Here is a 10,247-nt window from a genome sequence, read left to right as displayed (position 1 = left end):
GTCCTGTAGCCTCCAGAGATCGGGGGGAGCAGGCGGAGAACTTCCTTCACTACACAGTCCAGGTAGCGCAGGCTTCTGAGTTTGTCAAGGCTTAGGTTGAATTTACATGTACACTCAGAGTTTAAGGCTTGAAATTCACCAGAGGATGTAGCACAGGTAAAGATATGTCTTGGTTTATCTGGATTATAGTTCATATCATGACATTTACTATCCTCATCAATGCCATCTTGTCTTCCCTTAGATAAAGAATTCAATGGCTCAAGTTCATTTTTATCACCTATAATACGTTTGGTTTGTTCCCAGAGCTTTTGAACATTCCCTCCAGAGCCCAGCATTCCAGGTAGGTTACAGCCAGGGGTCATACACTGCCCGTCTACAAAATGGTCATGATGGGAGACAATATTGTTATTTGGGTTGTTTACATCAGGCTGGCATTGGCATTGTTTGCTAAGTCCATGAGATGCCAGTTCATGTCTTATTTTATGGATGGCAAATTGGTGCTTTAGCAGTAGGAGGATGAGAGAAGTACTTGCACTAGCAGTGGTGAAAAAAGCAGCAAATATAAGTTCAATTGCTGTTTCCTGTAAGAAATAAAAAAAAAGTGTTAGTTATATATATATATTTATTCTATCTCTCTTTCATATTCTAGCTCTATCGATCTCTGTTTTCCTTTGTACATTACACACATATGTATGCTTCACATTAAAGGGACACTTTTTGACACAGTCAAAATTAAAATTTCATGATATAGATAGAGCATGCAATTTTAAACAACTTTCCAATTTACTTCCATTAAAAAAAGTGCATTCTTTTTATATTTAAACTTTTTGAGTCACAAGCGCCTACTGAGCATGTGCAAGAATTCACAGAATAAGCATATATTTTGGCTGATGGCTGTCACATGGTACATGTATGCATTTGCAATTGGATGATGGTTGTCACATGGTACGTGTATGCATTTGCGATTGGCTGATGGCTGTCACATGGTACAGGGGGAGTGGAAATAGACATACATTTTAAAATTGTCAGAAAAAAAAATCTACTATTCATTTGAATTTCAGACTAAGTGATATTGCATTGTCTTATTATCTATTAATGGTTCACAGAACAATAGATTCATTTTTGTGTGTTTTACTACACAATGTTTATAAAAATGAAGTAAACAGATTTTAAGACAAAAAAATGTTTATTATTCTATTCAATGTATAACAACAACCATATTTGGCTTCCAACATCTACAGTTTATGCTTAAAGGGATACTAAACCCAATTTTTTTCTTTCATGATTCAGATAGAGCATGAGTTTTTAAGCACCTTTCTAATTCACTCCTATTATCAATTTTTTTTTGTTCTCATGCTATCTTGATTTGAAAAAGCAGTACTGTAAGCTTTAGAGTCGGACCATTTTTTGTTCAGCACCTGGGTAGCACTTGCTGATTTGTGGCTAAATGTAGCAAACCAATCAGCAAGCTCTACCCAGATGCTGAACTAAAAATGGGACGGCTCCTAACCTTTCATTACTGCTTTTTCAAATCAAGATAACATGAGAACAAAGAAAAAATGATAATATGAATAAATTAGAAAGTTGCTTAAAATTGCAAGCTCTATCTGAATCATAAAAGAAAAAAATGTGTGGTTAGTATCCCTTTAACAAAGGAATAAGACTGCTGTGAAAAAAAAAGTATACATGTGTAATACTCCATAAATTAAAAAAAATGTAACACTATGACTCCAAATTCAAGTACAAAATATTTGTTACAGTAATGTTTGTATGGTGAGTATGAATTGTGAGATATATATAAATTCAATATGTGAGAAACTGACAGATAGAGAATACAATTTTAAACAACTTTCCAATTTACTTCTATTATTTAATTTGCTTCCTTCTCTTGTTATCATTTGCTGAAATGTTTATCTAGGCAAGTTCATGAGCAGCAGAGAAACTAGGCTCTAGCTGTTGATTGGTGGCTGCATATTTATATTGAATGTGATTGGCTCACCCATGTGTTCAGTTAGAAACTAGTAGTGCATTGCTGCTCCTTCAACAAATGATACCATGAGAATAAAACAGATTAGATAATAGAAGTAAATTAAAAAGGTGTTTAAAATTGTATTCTCTATCTGAATCATGACATATTTTTTTTGGGTTTCATGTACCTTTAACAAGGTAGCAGCTAGTTCCTATAAAGCTAAATTATGTGTAAAAACTAACATCACATTTCATTTAGCTTTATGGGAACTGGTTGCTATTATTATTTTTTTTATTATTATTATTACAGGTACAAATTCCCAAATCCAGAATTACAAAATCCAAACTTATTCTGAAATACAATTTTTTTTTAATTCATATTTTAAAAAAAAAAAAAAAAAAAATATTACTTTTTGTCCTTGTCTGTAAAAGTCACAATCTTCTCTGCCTGTGTATTTGGTTTAATTTTTGTGTTCTAAAATGCAAATAATAGTCTATATATTTATTTAAAGGGACATTGTACATTAGATTTTTCTTTGCTTTAATATTTTGTAGATCCATTTATATAGCCCATCTGGGATTTTTATGTAAGTAACAATGTATAGTTTTTTTTAATAACATTGTGCTGATTTTCAGACTCCTAACCAAGCCCCAAAGTATTAGATCTAAAAACTCGTTTACAGATTCCTGCGGCTCCTGTTTGGATAATCTGTCTTATTTTATGCAGGAAAGGGGGTAGGAAATGTCTGCTCTTGTTGTTTTCTCAACCCTTTTCAGTGGGTGACCCGGCCAAACCTCACCAACAGTGCTAAACTGGGAGCTTCTATATAAGTTTTTAAACAGTTTTATAATAGATTTTTATTTCAGTATCTGTGCATATTTTTATTTATAGTTGTATCTATCACATGCAGCAGTTATATGACAATTGGTGTATACTGCAGACATCCCAAGTCTCCCTGAAGTTCATAGAGTCTCCCTGATGCCAGCAAATGGAGTGCAATTACCTGAAACTCCAAGTACAATGATACAATGTGGCCCAAATCCGGAAAAGTGTTTCTTTAAGGCAGTGATTTGCAACCTTTTTTTTTTGCCGTGGCACACTTTTTTACATTAAAAAATCCTGCGGCACACCACCATCCCAAGATTTTACAAAATCACACATTGTAGCCTAATACAGGATATATATATATATATATATATATATATATATATACTGTATGTATACACACACACACACACACACACACACACACTGTGCTGTGCCGTTATGCCTCCTACAAACTATACATGACATATTGACATTCATTAACAAACAATTATAATGATTGTCTGTGAATGAATGTCAATGTCATGGTTGTAAATTATGCCTGATGAGCCTGTCACATACCTCCCAATATTTCAAAATTTGAAAGAGGGACACCCCCGCACTGTTGTCAGTCTGCCGTGGCACACCTGAGGATCTCTCACGGCACACTGGTTGAAAAACACTGCTTTAAGGAATGTCTTTAGTTGCTGGGGACGTTATAGAACTCTCAAAGCATGCATCAGTAACCAAAAAGCCCCCACTGATTTTAATAAAATAAAACACAAATACTACCTTATTTACTGCACGTAATTAAACTTTGTATTCTAAAATATTGGAGCATTCAACAAGCGTACGATCACTGGAAAATAGGTCTGTTGTATGTGGTTGTGCAATAAAGCTACTTTTTTTTAAATGTGACTTTAGTGGGAAACACTTTAATGATAAGTCTCTATCTTATTTAGGGTTTCAAGGTGTCCAATATATAACTGGGAGGGGGGGGGGTGGCGGCGCAGTAGCGGGAGAAGCCACCTCCCTGAAATGAGTTTTTGCAGGTTGGGATGTCTGATACTGTCCCTTTAACACAACAAATACTTACCTGTCTGATTACAGTACTTTTCTATTTTTCTGAGGGTACTATGTATACAAAAATATTAAAAATTATATAAAACTACCTTTAGGTTGCATTTATAAGGTGTAATATTACATGTATATATTGTCTAAATGAAGTAAGATATCGTTGTTTACACTTTGTTCCTTAAAATTTAGCACAATTAAGTTCTAAATGCAAGTCAATAGATAATAAATAAAAAGTCAAGTGATCAGAGGGCTGTCAGAAGATGCTTAGATACAAAATAATCACAGAGGTAAAAAGTGTATTAATATAACTCTGTTGGTTATGCAAAACTGGGGAATAAAGGGATTATCTATCTTTTAAAAAAATAACAATTCTATTGTAGACTGACCCTTTAAGGCTTGAAATGTGTTCCTTTACATACAATTTATTGTACAATTACATATTATATTGTACAATTATATATATATATATATATATATATATATATATTAAAAAAGGAGGGTTGTATCTGGGTACCTATGTATATTTTCCATTTCTAAGCAATATGTTATCATCTTTTTTTATGTTTGTTATGTAAATAATTTTCTCAAATAAATAAAATGCTTATTTAGTCTACTGTTCTACAAACCATCAATCTAATTTGTGTTACCAACACAGGATCATGGATGAATGCCTTTTTTTGCATCAGTCTTATTCACAATACTAGAGATGGTCTATTCCCTAAAACATGGGGCCACAGTTAAATATTTTAGACGCATTTAAGGGCTGCATATACAATTATAGCTATTAAACACATAAATAATAATATATCTCTGAAAATAACCAGCGTTTAGTTTTTCATAAGGTTACAGGGTACCTTCTAACTGTCGTTCTCCCCTACAGATGGTTCATTTGAGTGACAGCTCTAGAACTTAATATTTTTTGGGGGGAGGGGTAATTGGGGGCAAAGAAAGGTGGTGAAGACATGGTACAGATAATATATGGAGCCCTTTGCAGCTCACTGGGGGTGCTACATGTGCAATTGGAGCTGCATTTTGTCCCTCCCTTTTTTTTTGGGAGGGAGGGACATCAAAACTGATGGCAGAAAATCTTTGTTCTGCTTTTTGAGGGGGCCACAAAAATAGTGCAGAGGGCCACATTTGTCATAGGGGCTGCAATTTGGCTAATTCTGCCCATGAGTTTATGTAAATCCACTACATTTTTATCACCATCTAACTATTGTTTTACAGACACACAGTAGCAGCCACCTGATGTTATTCCAAACTCCTACTGAGCTCCGATTCATACCCTGATTGACACCTCCCCTCAGAGGCTTATACATACATTATAGTCAAGAGGCTGGTGAGATTCTTGTCCTATAGTGTCACTCCCTCCATGTACAGCCCCCCCCCCCCCAACACATTCTTTCATGTGTACACTACCCTTTTATCAGAGACATCCTCATTTAAATTATATTGTATTTGTGAACTATATATAATTATACCCCTGTTCTATAATTAGAGCTTCCTGGCTTTTTGAAAGTAACCAGTCTTACAAAGCACTAAATATGTTATTCTACACAGTGCTGATAATGCATATGGTCATTAAATAGCTACTATTTATGGCATAGTCATGGTAAAGATAATTTACCTTTAATTCCTGCATGTTTAATTCCTTGCCATCCTCCTTGGCGCTGTTTATAAGATGATCTAATGCATCCTCCTGTGATGTAGGGTCTTTTCTTTTAAGTTTTTCTTTTATGGCGTCCTCCATGTATTGGTGCAAAATATCACGTGCTTTAATACCCTTAAAATGCATATTAATTAGTAAAGCATGCTTACACTTTTTAATGTAATATGACAAAAATAGGTTAAAAAATAATATATGTGTGTATATATATATATATATATATATATATATAAATAAAACACAGATGATATAAATAGAATAAATTGCATATTTAGATATATTAGATAGATAATAGATAAAGACAGATCATTTCTCAGTCTTAATTTTACAAATTACAAACCCATGCTATTAACTCTCATTTATCCTTAGAAAATGTGGCCATAATATTAGTGTACTTTAATTTAAAAAAAAAGAACATTCCAAATACGTATTTTAGTTTATTAATTACTATTAGATTTATGCATTTAAATAATACACTTTTATAGCATTTTTAGATTTTTTTTTACTTTTTGTAAATTAAACTATTTTTAAATATTAATAAATATATTAAAAATCCTACCCTTGTTTTTATTAGCCATATACATATATATATATTTCTCCAAAAGCACAGAGTTGGACACTTGAGCTGTTCTTTTGCAGAATGAACAGTAGCAATAAAGACAACAGATAACTTAATGAATAAAGATTTGACAGCAACACTTTTTAGGACAGTTAGCAGTAAACAGTGAGAGTGATGCAATGGACTTCAAAACAAACAAACATACAAAGCATATATTTACTTTAATTTGTTATCCTTTTGAAAACAGAAAAGCGTGTCCTTCTGCAAAATCTACTGGTCAGCAAATAATACAACAGGATTGCTTCTGCACAATGGTGATTCTATTTAGTGTATGATTTATAGACACAACTCTCTACCTAAGCAAGCTGTGCCTTGTTTACACGTCCATAAATTATACTTACAAAGTACGGTGCTAATCACTATATACTCAGGTCATAAAACACTCACTCATGTCCATCCACAAGACAATTTGTTGTAAGCAAATTTCACTTAATATGCAAATTGAATTACTGCCAGGGTTCGGGAAATGTATGACTTTTACAAGATTTGGATTCTACTATTATCTCTTTTGAAGAAGATATTTAATGAGTTCAGGTTATTAACATAGTGTTTTTGAATTACATCTATCTACTACATCTTTTTGTACTTTTATATAATGTAATATATGTCTATATTTTATAATGATATAGAATGTGCAAGGTGCATCTATACATAATAAAATATGCACATACATTACCCAGTGATCATCATTCTACTCATGTGCTCTGATGTAATAAAAATAGATTGCGGGAACTTGTAAGTTATATGAGGAATGTTTACATTACATGATTTAGACCAGAACTTTGATACCAGTTTTCTTTATACATTTTAATTGATAGTGATTCTTAAATCTAAGAGAGTGGACCATGAGTTATAAACATGTCTTCTGCTCTGCCTATCAGAATAATGCACAATTAATACACTTACCTTTCGCAGTCCACTAAATGGAATGTCCAAGGGAAGCGAGAAGAGGTTCTCCACCAGCTGCTCAAAAGTCTTCGCCAATTCTTTAAATTGCACATCATCAAGTTTGAGTCCAAGCAGGATACGGGCTGCTATACGGAAGGTGAGGGCTTTGGCTGAATTATACATGACTATTGGACCAGGTTCCCTGCACCAGGCATGCACTTCACAACTCACTGCTTCCTGGATACGGGGGAGGTAGCTCTCCAAAGCTGACTGGGTAAACAGTTTGGCCATGATCTGCAGAATTAAATGCCAGCCATGAATGGTAAGGGATTGCTTTTAAACACTTCTATAATACAGGGGTATTATGGCAAGTGCACAGAGTATGTATGACTAGGCTGGGTAATTACATCCATTTGTTTTTAATTTTTGTATTATTCTCTTAAAAGTCAATTTTTTATATATTTATTACAAATGGAGACACTTATTTTTCACTATGAGTGGGGAGGTTAGTTGGGTTGAAAAAAATATGTCACTTTCTAAAACTACAGATATATAATTTGTTTTATTGCCTTACAGAAGTGTTAATTACATTCCTGACGTAATATATATATGTAATGAACCACTTTTTTCTTTTAGGTAATTTTACATATAGAAGGACATAAATGCAGATTTATAGAATGACATGAAAACAAAAAAATGGAAGAATAAATGAATAACGTATCGACAGCTAAAACTAAATATATATGGGATAGACAGATAGATTGATAGATATTTAGAAAGATTAGATGTATATTCTTGCTCCATACAAATGTATTTCTTTTATATTAACCTATATTGTTTTATCATATGCCTATATTATATGTTATAGTGTAACTAATATCAGTACAATTTTCAATCATAGTTTTAATATCAAAATAATAAACTTTGATCTGCTGTTGTAGTTTAATTTCATATTTTAAGATCTCATTATGGGACACATAGAAAACAATTGCATTTATTTTATTGAATGGAGTTTACAAATTATACATAACAAATCCTAAGGAAAACGATAAAGGTTGCTTAAACAGATTTAAATGACAAGACTCGTCATGTGACATATGCTAAGTTAAGAATAATAATATAGAAAGCAATGTCTAACACTGTAGCTTATTTCACTTATAATTTCATTCCTTTAATAGGGGAGGGGTACACAGTCCCCCTGGCAGTCAGTTAATAAAAAAGGTAAAATGCTTGCAAGTAAAGGATTATTGAACAGTGATTCTAATTTTCTTGCAATCAATTTGCTACAACTGAAATTCCAAAGCCAAATGTAATCAAAGAAGTATTTTAAAGAAACACATAGCTAAACACAGGGCAAATGTTTGATTCTTAATAATAATAATAAACATAAATCTAATTCCAATAAAATAAAAATAATTATTATTTTTATTATTGGGCAGGATATTTATTTTATAATATTAGGGACCTGATCTCTTAAGCAGGTAATGACATAACTAATTGAATAATAAATCAGTGTGCTATTGTTTTCTAAATTGTCTACATTTACTTAATGAATAAGAAGCATTCATTATCACAATAAAACCTACCTTTCTCTTCTGACGGTGGAGCTCCCCTATAGAATTGGCCAAGGTATGGGAGCCCAGGATGATCTGGGTGCTTTGGGGCCACTGAGTACAAACAAGATTGTGTTCTCCTAACAAAATTTTGCGAATGTTTTCTGCCCCGGTCACACGAATGACAGGCTTTCCCAGCAGATGGGTCTTGAATATATTGCCATACTTCTCCCTTCTAGAACTGTGAAAATTAGAGCCCTGTAATGAGCACAAGTCACATTGAGTCAAGTGAGCGAGCAGTGTCTTACGTTTGAGTCCATAGCTCAGCTTAAATGAATGATGTAAAGAAGTACCAGGTGATAAAACTATAAAATAATTATCTTTAAATATTAATTAATATGACATATTAATATCTATGTTTTATCTTATTGGAGATTATTTTATTTAATCTATTTATATCAACATTAGATACACAAATATACATAATTACATATATAGATTTGAATATACACGCGCACATATATAAATAAAATATATATATATATATTAAAAATATAATTATATATATATGCAACATTTATATACATGTGTGTGAGTATATACATATATATATATATGTGTGTATATATATATATATATATATATATATATACACACACCACACACACTCACATATGTGTATATATACACACACCACACACACTCACATATGTATATATACACACACCACACACACTCACATATGTATATGTATATATATATATATATATATATATATATATATACAAGCATGAGAATAAGCACTCTTTGGTTTTGAAAAACAAATAGTATATTTTACTAGCGTGACTTTCAAGGTATTCACCACTTCCTTCAAAATCAAAGAGTGCTTATTTTCTTGCTAATCCATTATTTCTATTCTGCACCCTGGTGCCTATCTGACCAGTTTCATGAGTGTACATTTATACCTAAAGATTGCTATATATATATATATAAAAACACACACCCATACATATCTGTAATTACATAAATCTAATTTTTTTACTTCCAGGGAAACAAACTTTTACACAATTACAAGGTCGGAAAATGATTACATTTCGAGATGGTTTTGTAAACATTTATACAGTTTTATAAACTTTTTTTTACTCTTCATGCAAAGTGTATTAACATTTTAGAGAGTCCTATATAATCTATACTTCAATCCCTCCTGGAACTTACCTGGACTAGCCAGTGCAGAGTTTCCCCAAAGAACGGCCATCCCATTGATCCTTTTGGAAGAGGTAAATTGCATCCCCTGTCCCTTGTGCTGTGCCATCTGAGGGACCACAACTGGTGAGATGCAGCCAAAAGCAGCAGCAGAGAGAGTACTGAAGTTATGGTCGCTTCAAAAAAGGACATATAACTGATTTCCATGAGGAACATCTTGTGTCCAGACAGTTGGAATTCAGGATTTCAACTTGCTCAGTTACGCTCCTTTGATACTAAAAAGATTAAAACCAGCTTTACTAGGGAAACTTTGAAAGTGCCACCAGCTGCTCTGTGAATACCAGTAGAGTGAGTGCTGTTCACTGAGCTGAAATGGCTTCATTGATACTGGGAGGCGTTTCTGTGTTCTAGGAATCTTAACAGTGATTAACAATCTAGGAAAATACCCAAGACATAGACATGCAAATA

General features: G+C 32.8%; 1 protein-coding gene across 1 annotated transcript in view; it reads right to left on the bottom strand.

Annotated features, from left to right (window-relative positions):
• LOC128639571 (cytochrome P450 26C1) overlaps positions 1–9,995 on the bottom strand; it is a 12,753-nt gene extending 2,758 nt beyond the window's left edge. The window contains exons 1-5 of the mRNA XM_053691706.1: positions 9,792–9,995; positions 8,610–8,834; positions 7,042–7,317; positions 5,478–5,633; positions 1–581 (exon numbers count right to left, since the gene is read on the bottom strand). The exon at positions 1–581 is cut by the window's left edge and continues 25 nt beyond it. Coding sequence (XP_053547681.1) covers positions 1–581; positions 5,478–5,633; positions 7,042–7,317; positions 8,610–8,834; positions 9,792–9,995 — 1,442 coding nt within the window. The remainder of the gene's footprint in view (positions 582–5,477; positions 5,634–7,041; positions 7,318–8,609; positions 8,835–9,791) is intronic.
• Positions 9,996–10,247: the final 252 nt, after the last annotated feature.

The sequence above is a fragment of the Bombina bombina genome, chromosome 9 (assembly GCF_027579735.1).
Source record: "Bombina bombina isolate aBomBom1 chromosome 9, aBomBom1.pri, whole genome shotgun sequence".
Taxonomy (NCBI): domain Eukaryota; kingdom Metazoa; phylum Chordata; class Amphibia; order Anura; family Bombinatoridae; genus Bombina; species Bombina bombina.
This window is presented reverse-complemented; position numbering and strand designations above follow the sequence as displayed.